We start from the raw sequence: 25078 nt of genomic DNA on the forward strand, positions 1-25078 counted from the left end.
GCATGAAAATAAATCCAACTGACTGACAACTTGTAAATCTACAATATACAAAGTAGTTTCTCAGTGTAGCTTACTAACTCACCCAGAACAGCACAGTTGCCCCAGAAAGACAGAATCGAGCACACTTGCTGGGGAAAGGAAGATAAGGCTCCATTTCCTGTGACCATAAAGAGTGTGTCAGTAAGTCAAGAACTGCAATTTTCATAACTAGATGTGTTCAGTCACAATTACAGATTTGATCAAGTACAATTTGCCTTGAGTCGCGATCAGTTTTTATCCTTTTAGTATCAGTGTCAGTAAATGATTTACATTTTCAGAGAGAATATTTGCACTAGGTGTAAATAGCATCTGCCACACAGCGTGGCTATTTGCACTCCATTAGTCTGGTGGAAACGCATAAACTGAAGATAAAACTGCACCCCTAGTGTCGCTGTAGTGGCGTGGGGTGTAATGACGGTGTGTATAAATTTTTCCTTGGTCAGACGACCCAGAACAGATTTGATTCCCCTTTTGTCCCCCTTTTACCCATCCTGTTGCCCATCTCTACTCCTATTTTCTTTAATACTACTTATAATAATAATACATTTCAAACAAATGTTTTCTCGCAGTGGTCACAGTGAAGGTCAGGGAGTTGGGAAAAATGTTTGAACCAGGTCAAATTAACCATGTCTGCTGAAGCCATAGTTTTAATGCAATTACCCACGATGTTACTACAGTAATATGGTGTTAATATAGTAATGTAAAGTTTAATTTTATGGTTACTATGATTTTACTAAAAAATACAAGCACACAAGCTTCTCACAATAAGTAGCTGGAATTTTGCTCCATTCCTCCAGACATAACTGATGTAACGGAGTCAGGTTTGTAGGCCTCCTTGGTCGCATGTGCTTTTTTAGTTCTGTCCACAAATTTATAGGCCTTGTTGTCAAAAAAAGCATATAAGCACATAATTAAAACAGCTTGGCCCTGAAAGAAAGTCAGCAAGGCTAAAATTATTTAGCACTTGTCCAAAGAGAGTGGAATATTCTGATCAAGAGAAATAAAGTCGGGCAGAAAGAGAAAACTTGTGAATCTTATTTGTAACATGTGAAACGATGACTTGTAAATATGCCGGACTTTAAAGAAACAAGAGTTTTGAAATGATGGTTATGTGTGAAATGATAGGTCAAGAACCGGTTTGGGCAGAAGACTTCAAGTAAACACGTACATACTGTATTTACTCAGCTCATCCATATTATGTAAAACAACTAAGGCAGATTTTCAATCAGCCAGGTGCCGACTCAGTCAACCAGAGTTCTTCTAAGACACTAAAATATTAATTCATACAGAATTGCAACATAATGTAACTACGCACATGAAACCCACATGTACAGTAGTCTAACCGTTTACATGCATATACTGATGATATACTCTTTTACATAATTTTATTTTGTATTGTGTTAGGTTGCAAGTTTAGCAATTTGCAATAATTATGTAATTAATTTCAAGTATACCCTCCTCTCCCCTAATGATAGGACTGATTTAATGTCAGTGGTGTACCAAATCTATCCAATGCATATAAAACTCACATGTCACATATATTTGACAGCAGAATTGTCTCTGTTTTGAGTCTCTGTGTATGTGTGACAAGTGGAGTCTGTGTACACAAGTTGTTTAGTTACCCACATGTGATACTGGTGTGCATGGGACTTAACATAATTTACCCAGGTAGGACATGTTCCAGGACCAACGTCCTTGCTGGTCTTGGAAAAACATTCCTATCAACCAATCAGATTTCAGGGTTAGGTTTTGGGTTAGGACTAGATTAAAATCTGGGGTTAGGGGCTTTTGATCAACCACTTGGCGGTCTAGGTTATAGTAAGGGACAGGTTTTGGAATGTTGTTCCAGTACTAACACAGAGAGTTGATCCAGGAGCATGTCCTACATTACTTGGCTACATCAACAACATGTTGTGTACCTGTGTGATGCGGTTCAGTCTGCGGTCTGTGCACTTCAACTCAAACTCTGGCCTGATCTGGAGCTGTTGCTGTTCCTCCTCAAAGTCCACAAGATCCCACTCATACTCAAGACGGGCCTGCCTTCGCTTCCAGAACTCCAGGAACAGGGTCACTGCAAAGCGCCCAGAGAGAGAGAAAGATGAGAGACAATCAATTACATACAGGCAACTTTGCTTATTAGTTTCACCCAGAAAATAAATGACTTCAGAATAGCAGATTCAAAGTCACAATGCTCACACCTAAAATAAATGCTATTTTAATCTAACTAATCGAGCTTTATGGTAACACAGTGCTCTTCTATCAACATAATAAGGTGATGAATAAACATTTGATAATATACAAGTACACAGTTCACTGAGAGCAGGAATATTCATACAGTACTGATTAATCAAATCACTACATAAGCATGACTCATTTTTAGCCTAATTTGAAATGAATTCAGTGTTCGGTAATGAATAATAAGTTTGCATCACTACCCTCTTCACACATTAATACATTTTTAAACAGCATGCATAAATAAGCTCCATTACAGATTCAATTCTGTGACCGATTCTTTGACAGTATGAACACATTGAAATGCTTTGTGCATATTCCTAATCTCACTAGATGTTGAGGTTAGCTAGAGATATCCTGCAAACCACTAGAGGGAGTTATTGTATTTTAAAAAGTGCTCTAGGCATTCACTCACCCCAAATGCCCATGAACATGGCAAAGAACACAGTCCCCTCATTATCAAACAAATGAGATTGCTGAGAATAGAGGATTACAAATGAGAAAAGGAGAAATAGAGAGGCAAGAAAGTATTATATTTGCAGCTGTCTATCTTACTAAGTATTTTCAGTATTTAAACATTGGCTATGTTTACATGCACACATTTTCATCAATCCGAATAAATTCAATGCGATTGCAGATTCCGAATGTACTGTTTATATGTCCCCTACACTTTGCAATCCGATAAAAATATTAATTTACATGTGCATTAAATGTATTCCAAACCAAATTTCTGCTCATGTGAAGAGCGTCAGTCGTTGCATTCTGAAGAAGTGGGCAAAGGCTGAGAAAGTGAGAATGGCACCAAAGTCTGTTAATGGTGTTTTTGCTTTGTTGAGATATCAAATAAAAAATATGCCAGAAAAGCTTTCTTCTTATGTTACTCTACTTGGCAAACGAAGAATTAGAAGCTGTGTCTAATACCATGTCTGACTTTATCATGTATTTGCCTCATGTACATTCCTCCTCTAATCTAACCGCAGGCAGGAACGTAGTAAGGTGCTCCGATGCCACGGGGCTTAACGTTTCTCTGGGCCTCTGTCAGCCGTCAGAGCGCCTTCCGAGAATGTAGATGGGGAGAATACAGTGGAGTATCAACCACTTTTGGGCCAGCGTATATACTCTCAATAATGCGTTTTGTCATTGCTTTGCAGGTTCCCGCAAAGAGTATGATGTATAAACATACATACGCACCACATCTCTGCACATGAGCACAAGGTATTTTGAATATGATTGAGAAAGTAGTCGGACTCAAACATTTGCATGGCTAATATTTTTATTTTAATTGATTATTTTAGGTCTAAAATTCTCAATCCGATTGAGCTGTCAGTCAGATTTTAAACAGAATATTTGGTTGCATGTAAACATGGCCACTAAGTGTATCCAGAACATTCTTTCTCACCCAAGAGGACAGACAAGTTGAATTGAGCTTCCAGTAGCTGCACTTTTTATCACAGAGTGGACACATGACAATCTTCCCCCCAATTTCTGGGTCACAGATCTCCTTACTGAAAACACACACGCACATACATGCACACAGGAAGGGAGGGGGAGTGACAAAGCAGGAATATTACATGAAATACAGAACTGAATATGCCCAAAAACTCACTTCCTCTGTGGGCAACGTGACTGCATCTTAACAGCATTAACATATCATGGAAAACTCAACAAATCCCTTTTGTAATCCACTAGTTCACCCAAAAACGAAAATTCAGTCATTATTTACTTACCCTTATGTTGTTCCAAATCTGTATGACGTTCTTCCGTAAAACAAAGTAAAGTTAGGCAGAATGATAATGTTAGATTCAGCAAGCATTCACTTTCATTTTATGGAAAAAAGATGTAATGAAAATAAATGGTGACTGAGGCTATAAACATCTCCAAGGAAGTAAGAAATCATATGGGTTTGGAACAACATCAGTGCGAGTAAAACAGAATTCCGCTTTTTGTGTGAACTATCCCTTTAAAGCTGCAACACAAGCCATATTCAAAGAGCATCTTAAAGTTCAATACAAGTTAAGCTCAACTGACAGCATTTGTGGCAAAATGTTGATTGCCACAAAAATGTATTTATTCTTTAAAAAAAAGCAAAAACTGAATTTACAGTGAGGCACTTACAATAGAAGTGAATAGGTACAGTGGAAGTGTATGTGGCCAATTTTTGGAGGGTTTAAACACAGAAATGTGAACCTTATTATATTATTAAAGCATTTTAATGAATTCTTCTGTTAAAACTTCTGTATTATTTGAGCTGTTAAGTTGTTTAAATTGTCATTGTCGTTTTTACAGTTGTTTTAGGATTTGTTGATATTACGTCATCATGGCAAAGAAGTTGTAAATGACTGGCTATAACTTTACACAGAAAAGGTTAGTAAGTGATTTTATCACACTAAAATCATGTTTACACACATGTTGTTTATGTTGTGTGGCTAAACTTTTGAAAAAGAGAGAGTATTTTAATGTTCAAAAATGGGCCCCATTCAATTCATAAGGGCCTCACTGGAACCTTGATGTTTTTTCTTTTTAAAGAAAGGATGAGTCAAAATAAATGTTTGTGGTACTCAACATAATACCACAAATGCTGATGATTGAGCTTCACTAGTATTGAACCTGGAACATTCCTTTAAAGAAATATAAATCAACAATATTGAGGGTAAAGATGTGTATTCATCCTGAACCCATATACCCATCCGTGCCACTGACCTTGTGATGTTGTCATCGTAACTGAGCACACCGTAAACAAAGCAGATCACCCCCATGACTGCAGCAAAAAACAGCATTTCTGTGTAAAAGCCCAGCCAGGCAAAGTAGATACCAATCTTCTCACCGTAGTACTTCCTGTGACAATGATACAAACAGAAATTGTAATTCAATGGTTTCATATTCTGCTCTAGAAGAAACACATCTCCTACGATTGTAATCAGCAGTCTAATTATTTATAAACATCTGCTCCTGACTTTACTTTTTTTTTAATAATTTTTATTTGATCCCATTTTCTCCCAATTTAGAATGCCCAATTCCCAATACTTACTAGGTCCTCGTGGTGGCATGGTTACTCACCTCAATCCGGGTGGCAGAGGACAAGTCTCTGTTGCCTCTGCTTCTGAAATATTCAATACACGCATCTTATCACGTGGCTAATTTTGCATGTCAGCACGGATTTTCCGCATGTGGAGGCTCATGCTACTCTCCGTGATCCACACACAACTTACAACGCGCCCCATTGAGAGCAAGAACCACTCATTGCGACCACGAGGAGGATACCCCATGTGACTCTACTCTCCCTAGCAACCGGGCCAATTAGCACGCCCTGGATTCGATCTTGCGACTCCAGAGGTGGTAGTCAGCGTCAATACTCACTGAGCTGCCCAGGACCCAGATCCTGACATTACTTACACTTAAAGGTAAATGACCAGACAATCATTTACAGCACTCTTTGTCAGGTGTCATGTTATGTATGCACAGCAATGTGTCTGCAGTGTCCTCACTTGATAAGATTGAGTGGCTGCTCCTTGTAGAAGCAGAGGAATCGAGCCCAGTTTTTATACAGGTGGAACCGCTCACTCTCACACTGCATGTCCTGTGCCTTCTTCCAATACTGACACTGGGGAGCGAACAGCAACCAGATTACAGCACTGCTAGTGCTAGATATTACTGGAGCTATAACCCTGTATAATAAAAAACAGCTTACACCAGCATGAATTTCCATGCTGGTTCAGACTGGTGTGGTGTATGCTGGTTAGTGCTGGTGTAGCTCGTGGACCATGTTGTTCACCAGAAAAAAAATGCTGGCCAACTACCATGGCCCTACTTGTAAAGCCGATTGACAAAGAAAGGCTTGCTGGTTAAAGGAATATTTCGGGTTCAATACAATGTAATTACTCAATCCACAGCAAATGTTGATTACTACAAAAAACATTTTTGACCCGTCCTTTCTTTTCTTTAAATCGAGGTTACAGTGAGAGACTTACAATGGAAATGAATGTGGCCAGTATAAAAAAGTTTATAATTTCCTAAAAGCACTTAAATTAATTAATCTGTTAAATGTTGTGTGTTATTTCAGCTGTAATGTTGTTTAATTATAATTTTTACAGCTGGTTTAGGGTTTTTCAGAAATGTCGTCATGGCAACAAAATTGTAAACTTGGATACAAATTTACACAGAATAGGTTAAATCATGTTAACATGCATATCATTTTGAAACAGTGAGCACATACAACATAATGCCAAAAGTACATTCAATTGAGCTTAACCCCAAATATTCTTTTAAACTACACTGAAAAAATTTGTTGTTGGCTCAAAAACCATTATTTAAGAAAATAAATAGCATCTACTCAGAAATGAAAATTATTCTGTAAAATGTTTAACTTTATATTTATAATATTTTCTTAATATGCATCTCACACAAAATCTCAATTATAGCTGAAATATAAGAAAGTATATATGAAAGTAATCATATAGTCAACTCAAATATCTATGTTCCTCTCACTTCTTAGGCTTAAAAAGACATACAATAAGATTTTAAGTACTGCTAACTAAAACAAATCCAAGGTTGTGGGGAATTCCAATAAACCATTGGCCTTGAATAATTTAATCATGTTTAGCATTAATGAGTTGTCATTAAGATTCAAATAGGTTTTAGTTCTTTTTAGTATTATTGGTTTTAATTTTACTGTAAATAGTTGTTTTGTATGAAGTCACCGTTAGGGTTAGTGTTGATTAGTGTTCACTTTGGTGAAGTTGGACCCTGTTCAATCCATGTAATTACTTCTTGTGTGTGCGAATGTGCATAGCTGAAGTGTGATTTCACTCACACTTCTTGTAATCACATTTACTTAATGACCGACTAACAATCAGTCATTATATTCTTTTTAGCCAAATATATTTAGAACAAGCAATAATGTAAAATGTTAATTTACAGCTTTCTTTTAGTTGTAAAATCCTATTTGTGTGACATTTTTTTAAGTAAATAAAGTCAAATGGACTCATACTTTTGAGTATAACTAACAAAGACTTTCAAGTTATGTTGACATAAAATTACCACAAGTTGAATTTACTTAAAAAGTGTGAGGCAAAAATGCTACACATGCATTTTAAGTAAATCCACCACATCTTATTTTTTCAGTGTAGTTAAAAAGCCTGGGACACCAGCAGACCAGCATCTAAAACAAAACATATGCTGGTGACTCACGTCATGGAGCGGATAGGCTGAGGTGTAAGTGCCGTTGCTTAGCAATCGTTTAATTCCCGTCTTATCTTTCTCCTTACGGTCTTCCTTGTAGTAAGGGCAGCGGGTGAGGATGTAGTACACAATCCTGTTGCGGGTGGAGGGAGGGAAAAATGTATCCTTATCATCAATAAGGAAGAAGTCGACCTTGCTCTTATCGAAAGGTGCAGTGAAGTAATCCGGTTCTGGCCTCATGATGTGCTCCGGTAGTTGGAAAGGATGTGTAAGCAACTCCAACGGAACGTCTCGTGCTCTGGGAATGTCACTTTCTTTAAAGGGCACTTTGATCTTTAGCACATCAGCATAGGTGGCCAACACTTCCCATGGAGCATGGATCTTCAGATAATATGTCTTACGATCATCAGACTCCTGCATTAAGAGATATTGTGGAGTAGAGAACTGTCATTCGTGATTATTGAATATCTAACAAGTTTATTGTATGCATAAATCACAATAAAGACATCTTGAAGCAATGCAAGTGTTTACTGTGCTCCATTTTCTCCCAATGGCAGGCTAGCGCCTTGCATGGCAGCTCTACTGTTATTGGTGTGCGAGTGTGTGTGAATGGGTGAATGAGTCAGTGTAATGCGCTTTGGAACTGCTAAAAAAAACACTGCTAAACTGCTTTTTAAAATGCGCTATATAAGTGCAGACAATTTACCATAGTTTTGTTATTTTATGTAAAGCATTACTAACAACAAAGAGAAAGATATCGGCACTGATATTGGACATGAGAGGAGTATACAGTAACAGATGCATAATAGCAATGCAACCATGAGGGGGCATCTGTGGCTCTTAGTTCAACAACTCACCGATTTGTCTTCAGTCTCCAGCTCAAGACCAACCTTCTCTAGGTTGGCTTCGAATTCTTTTCTTCTCTCCTGGAAGACAGATCACATCAGTGTCAGAGCCATCTGGAATTAATTCTCAGGGGCATTTTTTTTTTTTTACTTCAAAAGCATCCATTGTTTCTAAATATACAAAATACATCGTGTCAACCATTTATGTCAAATACTTCAGTTGAATCAACTAATTAAAATGTACAACTGAACAATTACATCTTTCACAGATAACAAAACAATGATCTCAACAATTACAGCTTTTACTAATAAAATAAATCAACATCACATACGAAAGTAGCAGAAAATAACCCACAAGAAATACAATAAACACTTTGCTAGAATGTATAATTGACACTTCACTCCTCCCCCATTAGTTACGGTTGCTCACTCTGACAAGCTCTGCAGAACTCCCCATAGGAATGAATGGGAGATTACCATGAACATCGTGGTTTTTAGCTAAATAGTCTCATAAACAGAATGGGTCATATTTTAACATGGGCTGGTATGAAGAGTGATATTGTAATGCATAATTAAAGTTTTTTGTCAAATAAATTGTTAAATTACACAGTAATATGATTTAAAACTGTGGAGACTGTGAATCAGAATCAAGGCAAACGATTATTGTCACTTGAAAAGTTAATTTAATAGCGATTACACATCTAATAACGTTAGCAAAAGTGAAAAAGAGCTGTTTATAACATCTCATAACACACTCATTTTGATTCTGTAACTGTTAATTTACTATGACTTGATTCAATATATAAATTAATTCATGTTCAATTTACCTTGTACCTTGCAAATATAGGTGTCATTGCATATGTTATTTGTTCATTTTGGAATGAGGGCTGACACGGTCTAATCCATAACATTATCATCTCCAGATTTATTTAAAGTTATTTACACTGCATGTATCAACTCGTGTCTCTTTAAAAAATTACCCGGCAACAACGTGTTTTAAGTTTTTGGGATTATTTTTATAAAATACCACTTAAAAGTACTCAAACACACATTACTTCCATAGGCTCTCATTGGAAAATAGAAAATGCATGTCAGAGAAATGGGGGCAGGGCAACAGTTGCTAAAACAGGATTGGTCAGAAGCGCTTTTAAGGCAGGGCTTAACGAAGGGTTAAATGGTTGTTCTCTAGATTACACAGTTCTCTACAGTCTACCAAGATTCGTTGTTTAAAGTTTTGGAGTTGTTGGGATTATTTCCTGATCAATTTTGGGTGTCATCAAAAACCACTTCATATTAGCTACACTTCCATCAAACTGTCCTCTGAGACAGTGACTACAGGTCACAACTGTGTCAGCAGAGGTACTAAACCCATAATTAGATAGGTCTAAATCGAATAAAAATTAAATACATCAAAAGCTACATATCTATTGTACAATTCAATGCATACATTTATTATACAGCTCTCTGGAATACTTCATTCTTATTGGTCAATCGCACCATCCAGCAGTGAGCATAAAGTCTGTGTATGACAAGTCATCTTTTCTACTTCTTGTATCTCTCTGTGATTTCCTTATAAAAACTTATAAAATAATTTCAACTCATATCAATATTTCATGTCCATTTAATTCTGAATTTTGTTGGTAGCTGTGTAATAAGCAAGATAATGTATAGTTAGCATGTCTTTATCACAAAATATATCACCCCGTCAGAGTGATACAAGACTATGATACACTATATGAACATCCCGTCAGGGTTTATTTTTCGATAATGACCAGTTGACGGTACATTATCCCTTAAATGCAACATATAGTATAAAAACACAATGTATAAATCATAAAATCATAAAATAAATAAAAACTGGCATTCACTACAGGGCACATTTTTTACCAAGACATATTTTATTGTAATTATTGTCACTTTTGGTGTGAAGTTTGCCCAAAGTCCTAGTTGATTTCTGACCCTGGACCACACACATAAACAAACATAATCACAGTACAATATCATTCATGTCTTTTGCATCAACCCAAAAGTCTCTGATAATTTTTTAAGTTACTGTTTCATTCAGCTTTGGCTCTGGGAATAGCTTGACATTTAAGGTTCTTAGAGTTGTAAACAAGTCTTTAGAGAAAACTTGTATTTCCCACAAGCATTGGTGACCTATGGCTACCTCGTCTTATGGAAAACCACCTCAAGCAGGTGTCTCAAGGGATATGACCTTCATTAAACAGAGAGCCTGACCGTGCATCACCTCACCACCATCAGTAGAAAACAGATGCTACACCATAGAGGATCAAACAGATTAATCACCAAACCCTTTAGTGTTCTCAATCACTGAGCAGAATGAAGGGTCTGGCGGTAGAAATGTGGATGACCTTTGATCTCTTTTTATGCAATCTCTTTTCTGCATTCAGAGTGCATTGTGCAACTGCATCAATCTGACTGAGTCACAGTCAGCCACTTCCCCTTCTTCTCACTGTACCATATGACCCAGAAGACATCTCACCCCTAATCACAATCTAGTCCTGTAACACCTACATACTGGTCCTCACCCAGCTATTTTTATAAACAGCGTGCAATATTAAGCAAATCATTGTGCTTAAAGGTGAAGTACACAATTTCTGTACCATTAGCATCACCAAATAGAACTGCATAAATGAACATTGTTTTAAAACAGTTTTCCCAAATACTCCCAATTTGTGCAATTGATGCAGGCATGTACTGTATATATGTGTATTTGTGGTATTTGTTGCATACCGCTCTCTTGTCCCCATCCTTGTCGTCACCATAAGACAGGACGAAATCGATGCGACGTACACCATCCCTGAAGTACACAGAGTCCCGGTTTTGCCCAAACTTGTCAATCTACAGGAAAAATTGAGATTGAAATCAAGAACATACCTTCCCATACGAGAACATAGAGCCTTTGAACAAAATGGGACATGACGCATGTGTTTTCTATCAACTGTAAGGGTATTTATTTTTCCAGATGACAACACACCAACAGACTCGGATGGTCATGAAATATACTGCATAATAATGCACTGTAGTGCACAGAGTAGTGAGTGTAGTGAGAGAAATCTGAGTAAAACATCATCCCACTAGCACTGCAGAAATAGCACAATGACAGCATGAGAGGCTACAGGAGGAGCTGCTGTCAGATGTGAAGATTAAACCATAGCAAAGAAGAGAGAGGTTACATCTGCAAACGTGCAATCTAACAGTGTAAGGAGAATGGTGATGTACAAATATGAATGAAAAACACAAACATTTGCTGTCCACCTTCCTTTACAAAAACACACTGTGGCAGCAAGAATAAGTAAACGTTTTAAGGTGCAGTATGTAAGGTTCAGAAACTCTTGTTATTAATGACACCTGTGGCCATTAAGTGAACTGCAGCCAGCTACCTGTTGCTCGTGCACACACTCCATAGGGACGTGAGCGAGCGAGCATCCAAAACAAAAACGTAACATACATAGACTGAACGTGATTCACTGGCATCATGCTGACAGATGAGGTAGCATAATTAAAATTACACAGTTATGATTGTTTTACTACAAACATTGAGACTAAAACATAGCATACTGATACACAGCTACATACTACCGAACTATACCAGACAGTTTATGTTGCACTGCACTGTTATGTTGCATTATTTTATGTTTTGTATGTCATATGTTGTACTACGATAGAGAAACCAGCGTATTTGCTTAAATTTATGCTGTTTACCTGACTTTTAGTATAAAGAGAAGATCATTGAAATTATTTGAAAGTTATGAAGCAAAGTAGCTTGCAAATCGTCAGCTTTAGCAGGCAAGATCAAGTTAGCTAAAATGACACAGATCAATCCTTATGGCACTATATTTCACATGCTTACCAGTTATGTAAGCTTTCCTGTCCAATAAGAAGAACGCCAATTCAGGGTTGGTTTTGATCCCCAAAAATGAATGAAGATCCCTCCAGGAATCAAATGCCCTGCCGATGTTCACTCAAATTTTCGACCAAGATCACGTTCCCGCTTAGCCAGACGGGATTCAGTAGATTTATTTTTTTTTGGCTTTCTCCGAGTTTGAGTAGGAGTCAGTGTTGTGCTGGGAGCCGAACGTTTGCTGGATTCCATCTCTAAGATAACATTATCTAGTGGAGCAGACTGTCTGTTGATGCTGTTGAATAGCAGAAGAGAAGCTAATGTCTGAAGCAAGGCTCTCGGGAGTGCGCATAAATTTCATATCCTTTGGATTTTCCCGGCAAAACCGACCCGCTCCCGCCACATGGAAATCAGTCTACAGGCTTTAATAGGCAACCTAGGAAGTCTGGGAAGGGCTCATTTTTTAAGTTGTGTTAAAAGACGTTCACACATTGGCAAAAATAAATGCAAATATTACATGAACATTTTACATATTGCACTTTTAATTATAACCATGTATAATGATATCATGTAATGATGGGAATACCAAGGTACTTTGATATACAGTATGCCATGGTACTGAATGGCTCCCTTACAAATACAATTTGATTTATTGGTACTCCAAGGCACTTCAAAGACTACCATGGTATTACAATTTTACATCGTAAAAAACGTTGGAAATACCATTGGAACTTTTTTGTAAGTATTTTAAACTGAAAAATTATTTGTGACACACTCAGAGCCAATACAAATCTATTTACATTAAAAAATGACTTTAATTCATTAATAAAATCAAGCATGAGACTAAACAAAACCTGGAAAATGGAAGGAACTTCAGGAAACGCATACTAGTACTATATCAAACATCATAGGCAAGTACAAACATGTCTTTGAGGTAAAGCCAGACCTGTTGGTTTTGTTGACAGAGAGAGAAACTATTGCACGGTTTGCTATTGAGAACTACAAACACATACCACATCATCCATAAAAGTCACACAGATGCAGAGGAGGGGAAAATACCAACTGTAGTCAAACAAATGCTTCCCCAGACTTTATGGTAAGCCAAGACAGTTAAGTCACAAAAATGCTTGTGTGCTTGGCATACATGCCTAAATAAGGCCTTTCAGAGAAAGGATCAGTGAAACCTAATAAACTAATAAATTAGGGGCCGCTGTGAATTAAGAAGTCAAAGACCACTAATACATGGGAGAGAGCTGACAGGCACACTCAGTTTAGACAGGTAGTTTGTTAATCAGCATTACTGGTCAGGAGGCACCTTTTCTCCCAATGCTGCTCCCTTAGGAAAAAAAAACATTGATCACTATTGATCTCATGTGAAATGTGAAAGCATTTCTGGTCCTATAAATTTTGGCTTCTTTATTTCTTGCAACTTGTAACTTTGAGAATATTTATGTCATGATGATTCTTTTCCACAACATTTCATCTGGTAATAAATACACAGTTAATAATTTACACTTCTTCTGTATACAGTAATGGGAAAAACCCAGTCCGAAATTTTTTATAAAGGATTTACAACTTATCTTCTCTTTAGAAAATATCATAAACTACAAAAACCAGGCGACGACATGTCCGGGGACCAGCGAGCAAGTTTTTCTCTATCCTCTCTCTCACTGTCTCTCCCCCTCATTGTTTCCCTCTCTCCTCTCCCTTCCCTCATCTCTCCCAGGGCTTTAGAGAGGCGGGGAAGACCTGCTGGCAGAAGGATGGCCGGAAGGGCAACACCCCTCCAGAAAGGGAGGGGAGTACGTCATGCAGGAGGTTTCCCCGATCGGGCAGTGGAGGAGAGTGACGAGGAGGAAGGCATGGCTGGGCCGTGAGGATGTACGCCCACCCTGAATTGTTCTAATCAGTCGAGAGGGTGTTAAAGATGAGGAGGAGATGCCAGTTCGAGAGAGAGACACACGTGGCTGCTGCGTGTTTAAGTTGATTTAAGTCATTAAAAGTTTCATTGTCTGCTCAGCCAGCTCCCGCGTCATCCTTACCCGTTACAATTGTAATTTAGTTTTTCTTTATTATGAATACCCTTGTTTTATGATTTATGTCCATCCATCCATCCATTTACTTTAATTTTGTACTTTGCAGAGAATATCTTGTAAACACTTCCTGCATTTATTACATGAATATAATTTCTCTTGACAATCTGTATGATTTAAAAATGCCATTTATTGTCACACTGACATGTATTGATCACAATAAAAGTAACTATTGAAATGTAAGCTGTAAAGAGAAAAATGTATAAAAATGGACACTCATGAATGAATCGTTTGTTTTCTGTGCTAAGCGAAGTAGCGTTACAGCGAGTAGCGCTGAGTATTGGGGGATGAATTTATCATTTCTGTTTCCTGTAGAGCCTATGCAATTCGCGTGACAATGAACAAAATAACTTGAATCAAGATTTGCTCATTTTGCTGAATGAGATTCAAAGTTTCAAGTCAGAATAATAATCAGATATTTCCATCACTAGTCTATGGCAGATACCAGTAACACTAGATTTCAGGGAAATAAAGATCAATGTTCATTGGATGGGAGGCTCTAAACGTGCCATTTTTGGTCACGTCTGGACACCATGCTTCTCTGGGAGTCTTTGGGAGCACAATTAGCATTGGATCTGCATTGATTGCCTATTGGACATTGGACTCTCAATCAATATTTTTCTGTCCCACCTGGAAGTCTGGCTTTTCTACATGATGATTGGTCGAGCTCCCAAATGGGCTGGACTTCGCGACAAATGCTCAATAATTGAAACGGTAATGTACGTGATTGACAGAGTATGAAATGTAAAACCTCCACTGTCAAGCGCAGTGTTCGGCGGCTACAGGCACAGTTATTTGCAGTCTGACTTTTAATCTCACATTTATTTCAGCTTTCGTATTTGGATATTTTGCCAATTTGGTTGCAAAAACAGTTTCAAGCTTAGTTAATTATTTTTGTATAGACATTTTACTGTTTCAGTGGTAGTTTGAGCACATTGAAAAAGTAACAGCCCCCCCTGTTACACTCATAAAAAATGTATTTCTTTTAAGCTATTGTACATAAGCACTAGCGTCTTCATATCTGTGTTATTTCTGAAGAGGGGTAAAACAGAGTGAGAAATATATTGCTTGTGTTTAAAGGTGCTTTCACACTGGCAGTTTAGTTCGAAACGGCGCACGGTTCGCATGAAAAATTGGTAATGTGAAAGCTGTCATGTGGACCTTGGTGCACTCCGTGGTACCGATCCCAAGACTACCTGTGGGAGGTGGTCGGTGTTCGGTTGCAATGGAACTGTAGCGCAATTCACGTGCATGTGAAAGCAACTCGGACTCGGGTGCGCACTCATTCAGGAAGTAAAGTTACCTGCACATGTGTTTTAGCCGATGACGACATCATTAGTTTCGACAACACATGAGGATCCACAAATTCTTGAAAGTCCCAAAAAAAGTAATGACACCATAATGACATACAAGTACAATCAACTCTATAAATACGGTCTGTCTGTCTGTCTGTCTATCCATTCACCTTATTAATACTGTATATAAGTACTATTATAGGTTATAAAAATAGGGTATAATAGGAGATGGCAGTGGCGATAACTTCACCTTGGACATGAGCGCAAGCCTTCAGTGTAAACAAAGATGCAAATGAATTATTGCAATCAGCTGTCTCCTCAAAAAACGGCATTTGTGAGCAGCAGCAGACTGCCTTCCCCTGGACATCTGATTAGTTACACCATGAAGCGCACATATACGCAGTTGTCGTTCACTCTGTTGTGCATAACGGCACCAAAAAACATAAAGTATGATGAGTCGTGTTGTGTTCACCATGCGTGTTTGTGATGATGTAAGATGAACGCAAATGGACCGGGGTTCGATAAAATGAAGTGAATGTGAAACCAGACCAATCGCACTCGGAATCGAACGTGCCCAGTGTGAAAGCCCCATAAGGCTCATATCTCTGTCATAAACACACACACATACACACACACACACAAACACACTTCCTTATAAACACACATCGAAAGAGAGTAAAAGAAAAAGCAAGGTATGGGTTTTCATAACATTTCATTACCATCAGGGAAAATGGACCCTAAATTTAAATTATACACCATGTTAATCCAATCAGCTGAGGATTGAATTGTAGTGTTAATGGTTATTTTCTGGATGTTTTTTACTACATGTGATTTTAAGCTATGTAGTTAATATTAACAAAACATTTTGCATGCAGCAGTTAGTGTGCACGATTTGTGCACAGCAAATGTAATGTTCAGCCCTTTAAACCGTAATTTAAAACAAGCTCTTAAAAAGTAACGATCTCACGAGGGCCTGAACATGAACAATGTATCCATACCTCAGTTTGAGCCATAATATTTTGCATAAAGTGCTCCAATTTTAGCGGTAACAGGCTTTACTGTATAACATGTGTGTCACATGCAGTTCTAGCAGAACTCTAACAGCTAGAGACCTCTGATAAGAGCAGTTCACTCCCCCTAACTACAGTGGGTCCTGTCTGGACACCATGCCTTTCTGGGAGTCTATGGGAGATTTGTGAGCACTATTTGCATTGGATCTACATCTGATTGTCTAGTGGACATTGGGCTTTCAATCAATATTTTACATGGAATCCTGGCTTCTCTACATGATGATTTATCAGGCTTTCAAATGGGCTTGACTTCATCACAAACGGCTAATAATTGCAATGGTAATATAGACCTCTGATAAGAGTGGTTAACTCATAATTACAGACAACTAGAAGAACTCCTTGTTAACGCATGAAAGGGAGTTAAAGGGATAGTCCAACCAAAACTAAAAATTCTGTCATCATTTACACCCTGCATACACTGGCGAGAGTGTCGTGTTTCCTAAAAAGCAAATAGAACTCATAACAATCAATGATGCGGTCTACACTGGATGTGTTGCACCGTGTTTTGTCAACATTAGGCAGATGTCCCATTACATTTTGCGCGGCATGCACTGGCACTACTCCTGCCAACAAGACTAATAATATGGGGCAGTGGTGGCTCAGTGGTTGAGGCTCAGGGTTACTGACCAGAAGGTCGGGGGTTCAAGCCCCAGCACCACCAAGATGCCACTGTTGGGCCCTTGAGCAAGGCACTTAACTCCAGGTTGCTCCAGGGGGATTGTTCCTGTAATAAGTGCACTGTAAGTCGCTTTGGATAAATGCATAAATGTAAATGTAATAAACTGTTTAGAATGGACGCTTCGAAGTGAACAGACAGCCTCAAGCTGTTGTGGTGCATCATGTCAATGGACGTGCCTGGTGTAGACAGAATGTAACCCCTCATACTGTTCTAAATCCTTATGACTTCTGTTTATTTATACACATTATTAATTTTAATTTTAGTCTCAGTCACCATTCACTTTCATTGCATTGTTTTCCATACAATGAGAGTGAATGGTGATTGACATTAAAATACAGCCTAACATCTCCTATTGTGTGCCATGGAAGACAAAAAGTTACATAGGTTTGGAACAACATGAGGGTAAGTAAATAATGACTGGGTGAACTATCCCTTAATGAAAAATAATGAATTTTGGGTGAGCTATCCCTTTAGGCCCTGTAAGAGAGTGCATGTGTGCTAAGCAGAGCCGTCCTTCCATTTGTGACAGTGTATAAGCAGTTATTTAAAGATGGCCTTTGTAAGAGTACTAGACACACATTTCTTCTGGTCTATACAATAATGTACTTTACAGAAAGAGCCTTTTCTGTTTAAAATGGATGAGAAATATACTATTTAGGTGAAGATGATTCTAGTTATGAAGCCATTTCGTTAAGTCTACTAGAATTTGATGCTTTGGCCTGGAGCCTCTCTTGTGAAAATCTTGCATTGCTGTTGTGGGCCTGAGATCACAATGGTACTCATTGTGACACTTCATAATTTAGAAGGTTTTCTACAGAGTGGTGCTACAGCTTCACCTCTGTATGCCCCTCTGATTTCACAGGGGTGAGTAATTCCACAACCATGCAGTTATTTTTTATCTCCACCCAGGTTGTCAGAAATTCTGAGTTAAAAATGCACCATTTGGTTCTGCTAAAAAACAGTGACTGCACTATGATGAGGAACATATCATTATCCTGCTAAAAAACAGAAAAAGATCAGCCAAGCTGGTCACCAGCATATAGTGTCCTGTATCTTGAATGCTGGTGGACAACATGGGATGCTGGAATGCTGGTGTTCCAACAGGGCTTTTTGACTAGCATAGACAGACATTCTTGATTAACCAGCACTACAAGTACAATCCACTGGCTGGGCCAGCACCAAACCTGCACCCATCAGAAAAAAACAGCCTAGACCAGCATGGAATTGCCCTTGGTTAAGATGGTCTTTCCAGCAGGGTAGCAAAGCGTAAATTCAAGACAAATATAACAAGGACATAACTTATTGATGCTTTTAGTGGTGATGGGAAGCCCGATTCATTTCCGCGAACACGTTCTTTCAAACAGTTTGTTTCCATGAACCGGCTCAAGAAAACGATTCAACGGTACTATTACATCATTGCGTATTGACATCACTAGTTCATAATTCTAACATCACATTGTCATGATGTTCACACTCAAACATTAAAAAACAAAAAAGCCATAAGTAAATGCTTTTTGCTGATTATTACCTTTTATTCAATAATAAAAGGTAATAATAAAGGTGTTTATGTCATCAGTGTTTTATTCTGTGCTCCTGCAAGTCGAATACGACTGACAAATATTGATTACATCTTGGATACATTTCCTACATTAATGTTTTGCTCATAAAGCACACATTTTCATGTAGTAAATTGGTGCTGTAGACTGACACCATCAACTGTTAGTGAAAAATACTTTCTGCGCTCTCACATGTAATCCATTTTGATCAGCTCTTTGCAGTAGCTTCTATTTAAACATGAAGTTAGATGTGAAAATTCAGAAGAGCGGAGCGCTAAAAAGGGGCGTGGCAGAATAAGCTGCGTTCTGTCAGGTGTTTGAATAGTGCACATGTATGGAACAGACCGGATAATAAACATCATAGGATGGAGCCCAATAACATGTCAACACAGCAGCAAGAATTCACCATTTCTAGAAGTACAGTGGGAAAATCACATTCATTATAAACTATACACATTTATACACACCAGTGTAAAATATTGACTGTCCCTAACATCCGCATATGCGTTTGTAAATTGGGGGAATCCCAAAGTTTTACGTAAGGGGATGTAATGATTTTCAAAGCATGGGCAAGGAGGAGGCGGGAACCGGCTGAACAGCAACGTAAACTTTAATGACAGAGAATAACTAAAGCATAACATAACAAAAATGCTTTGAAGCAAACAAAACAAAGAAGCATCCACACAGCATGTATGTCTCTCTTTCGAACAAGTGTCCCAGCCCCTCCTTATCTTTCTCTCGCTAATTAGACAACACAGCACCAGGCGTGCATCATCACAGCCCAGCAATGCCCTCCTCCTCATCACAGAGGAAAACCCCACTATTGCAGCGCAATTAAGCTGCTAGTTGCAATAGAAAGTGAAGGAAACAAACACTGCAACAACTCTGGAATATCTGATAATGAACCGAATCAAAAGAGAATAAAATAGTGAAGTCTTCTTCGGATGTTGTGTGAAATTTACACAAGTGTCGTGGAGAAATTACTTTGCTGTTGAGAATGCTGCTCACTGACAGAGCCCCAAGTTTACGGGAGTAAAGAGTACGCCACTTATACAGTGCATGTAAACGGGAATGCTGTTTTCTCCCAATATCCCACTTTCTCCCAATATGCTGCTTTTTGGTGTCCATGTAAACATAGTCGCTGTTTCCACAAAAAAGCAGTTTATGCAGTGGTCTGAGAAAGGAGCTCGGTCTGAGGCATCTCCTCCATTCACTTGCATTCAAACCAATTCAAACAGCTCTCCTGGTTGACCATTCCAAGATGTCGCTGTAGTTGGCATATCCAATACAGCCAAATGAGACATCTATGTATGATTATCTATGCTCCTCTGTTGTAAACAATATTGCGCTTCCGTATTTCTCCGTATTTCATGTGTCAGTTATCGTGTTAACTTGCAAATATGCTTATGTCATGCGAGATGCGTGACCTCAAAAACAATATTTTAAATAATGATCTATTTCTTACACACGCTTAGCGTTTCGCTTCAGAATACATTAATTAATCCACTGGAGTCGTACTTTTATTTTGCTATATGTGCTTTTTGGAGCTTCAAGATTTTGGCAACCATTCACTTGCATTTTATGGACCTACAGAGCTGAAAAATCTTCACAAAAAATATGTATTTATATTATGCTGAACAAAAAAAGTCATACACATCTGTTAAGACATGAAGGTAAACGGTGAGAGAATTTTCATTTTTGGGTGAACTATTTTTTTTAAATAACTTAAACGTAGAAACATTACATTTTTGCTGCAGCAGAACAGTTAATTAATGCATTAGTAAATCAGGCCCAATGTTCCCTCAGCTGAGATCCCACTATCTCTAGTGCAAATGGAAAAATCAGCATCTTTATCCATGTAATAAAAATAAACAGCTTCTAACTGAATCACATGAGTAGTTGTGAGAGAAACAGCCTCTCCAAACCTTTTGACCTATCTTCAAGTGCTCCACTTAGAAGTTCAAATGTTTAAACTAGCCTTACACAAATGTTCAAAACAGTGTTCTGTGGAACTCAACCACAGAACACGAACTAAAACACCTTTTGACACCTATGGACTAAGTTACAACAAAATACCATTCATCACAGTTTCGGTTTCTTGTGAAACAACAACAACAACAACAAAAAAGACCTGAACCATAAGCTATGACAGGAAACGAACAGGAAGAAATGAGTACGACATCTTACCTCCCGGTGACCGGGCAGCTGTGTTTCTCGTTCAGAGATGGAGTTAATGCTGCCATTATTATCTGTGCAAGAAACAAAAGGAAAAATGGCATGAGCATATATCAGAACCACATCTAAAAGTGCTTTATGGCAATTTGGCTAAACTGAAGAATTCTTGCTCATTCTGAGAAATTTGTTACATAAAAATAAAAAAAGCTTTTTTAGTACTTCCTGCCCACACATTGTGGAAGGCTGCCTAACGTGAGCAGTAAAAATGCTGATAAGTAGAAACTAGAGGTATTCGTAAGACAGCAAAACCACTGTGTTTCAAGAGGCATGGGAAGGGGTTTCTGTGACCAAATATTATATTAAATTATAGTTGACATAGTAAAATATAACAAATTAACAAAATACAGTACTGCAAAATTCAGTAGTATGTGACATTTCTGTCTCTGCTGTTCATTTTCTCTCTACCCTACACACTCTGTATCTTAAATACTGTATGCAAGCAGCCATTGTTCTAATATAGTTTTACACCAAAACACTTACAATGCATGTATAACTTTTTGATGGGAGTAGCTAAAAACACAACCTGGACATCCTAAAGAAATAATCACAGAGTGGGTCTGTGCTGGCATTTGAACAGACAGCAGGGCTGGAAGACATAGCTAGACATATTCATATCCAGCGTTACAGCACTGGCAGAGACCTCAACATATTTAACATAATTAACAGCTATAAGGCAATGATCAGATGAAGGTGAGGAAGATAAAGAGAAACCGACATTTGAACTGGAATGAAAAAGTGAATTAAGGCATCAAGATTATATTCAACATCTGTAGCATTTAGAGCAAGGCTCACATCCCCAAACATGCGGTATCACAGACGAGTACACTTGTAACAGTATGGTCTCTGAGATGCTGACAAAGCATAATGAAATGCCAAATAATAAATAGAAATAAGAGAAATGAGAGGAAATGTATATGAAGAGGAAAGTAGCAGAGAATAAGAAAACAGGGCATATCAGAGTGTAGGACGGACAGACAAGCGGCACATGAGTGATGCTCTGTCCGTACCTGTCTGAAAGGTCCTCCGGAAGCCCGTCAGAACAGCACAGCCATCTTAACCCGTAAGATGGTTAGGAGTGGAAAGAAAACATTTTAAAACCAGACAACATTTTCTACATGTTTTTTCTTCAATATCCAAAACCTAGTAAACACTTAGTAGATAATTCACCCAAAAATGTAAACTCAAGTCACCAATAATTTGCCCTTTTGTTGTTATAAACCCATATTATTTTATTTTTGTCCTGTGAAACACAAAAAGAGATGTTAAGCAGAAGAATAGCCTGAAATTAAAGTGAATGATGAGGCTAACATTCTGCCTAACAACTTGTGTTCTACACTGAAAAAAAAAAAGTTAGTTGAATTGATAGAGTAACCTTGTTTCCTCTATTGAATTAAGTAATGGTGTCTCCATTAAATTAAAGTGAATTTCACTTAACTTGGTGTTCATATGAACTTAACTATTTAAGTTAACTAGACACAAGTAAACTTGACTCATTTTCAAGTCAAGTCAAGTGGTTTTTATTGTCGTTTCAACCATATACAGTTAGTACAGTACACAGCAAAACGAGACAACGTTCCTCCAGGACCATGGTGCTACATAAAAACAACAAAGGACCAACATAGGACCACATGAGACTACGCAACGAAATAAAATACCTATATAAACTACCTATATATACCTATATAAAGTGCACGTGCAAACATGTGCAAAAAGTACAGGACAGTACAACAAATTACTGACAATGAACAGGACAATAGACAGTGCAGCGCCGACCAGTACTCAGTAGTGCAAAAAGATAACAGTTTCTAAAAATGTAAACATAACATACTATGAGATAGTGTTCTATGCACATAGCAGTTATTGAGGTAGCAGACAGTTATAAAGTGACCGTAATTAAAGTGCAACTCAGGACACGTGTGTGTCAAACCAGTCTCTGAGTATTGAGGAGTCTGATGGCTTGGGGGAAGAAGCTGTTACACAGTCTGGCCGTGAGGGCCCGAATGCTTCGGTACCTCTTGCCAGAAGGGAGGAGGGTAAAGAGTTTGTGTGAGGGGTGTGTTTGGTCGTCCACAATGCTGGTTGCTTTGCGGATACAGTGTTTTTTGTAAATGTCTTTGATGGAGGGAAGAGAGACCCCAATGATCTTCTCAGCTGTCCTCACTATCCTCTGCAGGGCTTTGCGGTCCGAAATGGTGCAAGTCCCAAACCAGGCAGTGATGCAGCTGCTCAGGATGCTCTCAATAGTCCCTCTATAGAATGTAGTGAGGATGGGGGTTGGGAGATGTGCTTTCCTCAGCCTTCGAAGAAAGTAGAGACGCTGCTGGGCTTTCTTGGTGATAGAGCTGGTGTTGAGGGACCAGGTGAGGTTCTCCGCCAAATGAACACCAAGGAATTTGGTGCTTTTGACGATCTCCACAGAGAAGCCGTCGATGTTCAGCGGAGTGTGTTCACCTTGTGCTCTCCTAAAGTCAACAACCATCTCTTTTGTTTTGTCGACATTCAGGGACAGGTTGTTTGATCCAAGATGGCGGCGCTGTAGCACGCAGCGGCCACTCCGGATCCACAATGGTGCTATTTTTGTTAAAAAAGCCCGACTTTTGCAACACATGGACATCGGAGCAACCGGTGTTCGTGTCTACCATCGTTCGTGACAAAATCATTTTGATTTGCTATGTGAATATTTTTGTTTCTGCTTTATAAATTGAGTTCCCCTTCTGTCACTCACTCAACATTGTGTCGATGTAACGACACTAGGGGGTCGCTCGAGAGCCCCGAACACCTCCCATTCTTTGAGAAAAGGCTAATAAGAATTGGCGAGTGGAATTTGCATACCACTCCCCCGGACATATGGGTATAAAAGGAGCTGTAATGCGATTCCATTCAGATTTTTTCTTCGGAGCAGAGCGGTTGTAGTGAGGGAGCGAGACATCCGCTACGGAGCTGGTATCCAGACCACTCCATCCCCCGCTGGATGGCCGGGAGGTAAATCCTTTATTTCCTTTTCTCTTTTGTTCGCCGCACCCCTTACCCACACTGTCAAAAAGAGAGCAGTTTCCTCACTCCTTTGGTAACGTAGTCATTGTCCACAGACGCCGTTGTCATGGCCGCCAGACACAGAGCACCCGCAGCCAGGGCCCCTCGAACACGTCCTCCCCGCCTTTGCGCACCCGGCCCTCCTTCTCATTTGCTAACCCGCCGGTTTCGCAGAGCAAGGAAAGTGCTTTGAGCTCACCCTCAGCACAGCCGCCTTGGGTTGAAGCAACACTTCCCAACGCGATGTCGCCTGCTCCCCCCGCCACGAGGCCCCACCCCCAGATACGTCAGATGCGATCGTCCCCTTAGTGCCCCTTGCCCGGAGCTTGGACATGTGGCTACCGCTTTCCAACCCGGCCAGGACCATCCGACTAGTCTACGCGATTAAATTTGCCAGGCGCCTGCCCCAGTTCAGCGGCATCCGCATCACTTCGGTGCAGGGTGAGAACGCCGCCACCCTGCATGCGGAGATCGCGACCCTTCTTCGCAAGGGTGAGATAGAGCCTGTCCTTCCAGTTTGTCAGAGGGATTCACATGCAAATTATACTCGGCAATTCTCATTGGCCTTCAAGAACGACACCTAGTGTCACTACATCGACACAACGTCTCGTTCCCTCCATCAGGGAACGGAGGTTACAACACTAACCAAGACATTGAAATGAATTAAATTTAGATCATTGTTCAATTACAAAGCTCAGATAAAAAGATTATAACTTATACTAGGTCAAATCACTAAATCAGGGGTCCCCAAACTACGGCCCGCGGGCCGAATACGGCCCGCCCCCACATTTGGACCGGCCCTCTGAACAATGCCATGCAGAGAAATATTTTTACAATTTAATTTTAAATATGTTTTAATCATATCATATTTGTGTTTGATAATACATATTGGCTTTCAAAATAAAATTTCCCTTAGTTATAATTATTATAGTAGCCAAATTATTTGTTAGATTCACCC

General features: G+C 39.0%; 1 protein-coding gene across 1 annotated transcript in view; it reads right to left on the reverse strand.

Moving 5' to 3' along the window:
• LOC127647452 (anoctamin-5-like) overlaps positions 1 to 25078 on the reverse strand; it is a 50430-nt gene that overhangs the window by 13504 nt on the left and 11848 nt on the right. The window contains exons 2-11 of the mRNA XM_052131708.1: positions 21040 to 21101; positions 11049 to 11156; positions 8307 to 8375; positions 7459 to 7863; positions 5757 to 5872; positions 4972 to 5106; positions 3671 to 3776; positions 2687 to 2747; positions 1959 to 2110; positions 83 to 157 (exon numbers count right to left, since the gene is read on the reverse strand). Coding sequence (XP_051987668.1) covers positions 83 to 157; positions 1959 to 2110; positions 2687 to 2747; positions 3671 to 3776; positions 4972 to 5106; positions 5757 to 5872; positions 7459 to 7863; positions 8307 to 8375; positions 11049 to 11156; positions 21040 to 21101 — 1289 coding nt within the window. The remainder of the gene's footprint in view (positions 1 to 82; positions 158 to 1958; positions 2111 to 2686; positions 2748 to 3670; positions 3777 to 4971; positions 5107 to 5756; positions 5873 to 7458; positions 7864 to 8306; positions 8376 to 11048; positions 11157 to 21039; positions 21102 to 25078) is intronic.

Source organism: Xyrauchen texanus, chromosome 1 (genome assembly GCF_025860055.1).
Source record: "Xyrauchen texanus isolate HMW12.3.18 chromosome 1, RBS_HiC_50CHRs, whole genome shotgun sequence".
In the NCBI taxonomy this organism is placed as follows: domain Eukaryota; kingdom Metazoa; phylum Chordata; class Actinopteri; order Cypriniformes; family Catostomidae; genus Xyrauchen; species Xyrauchen texanus.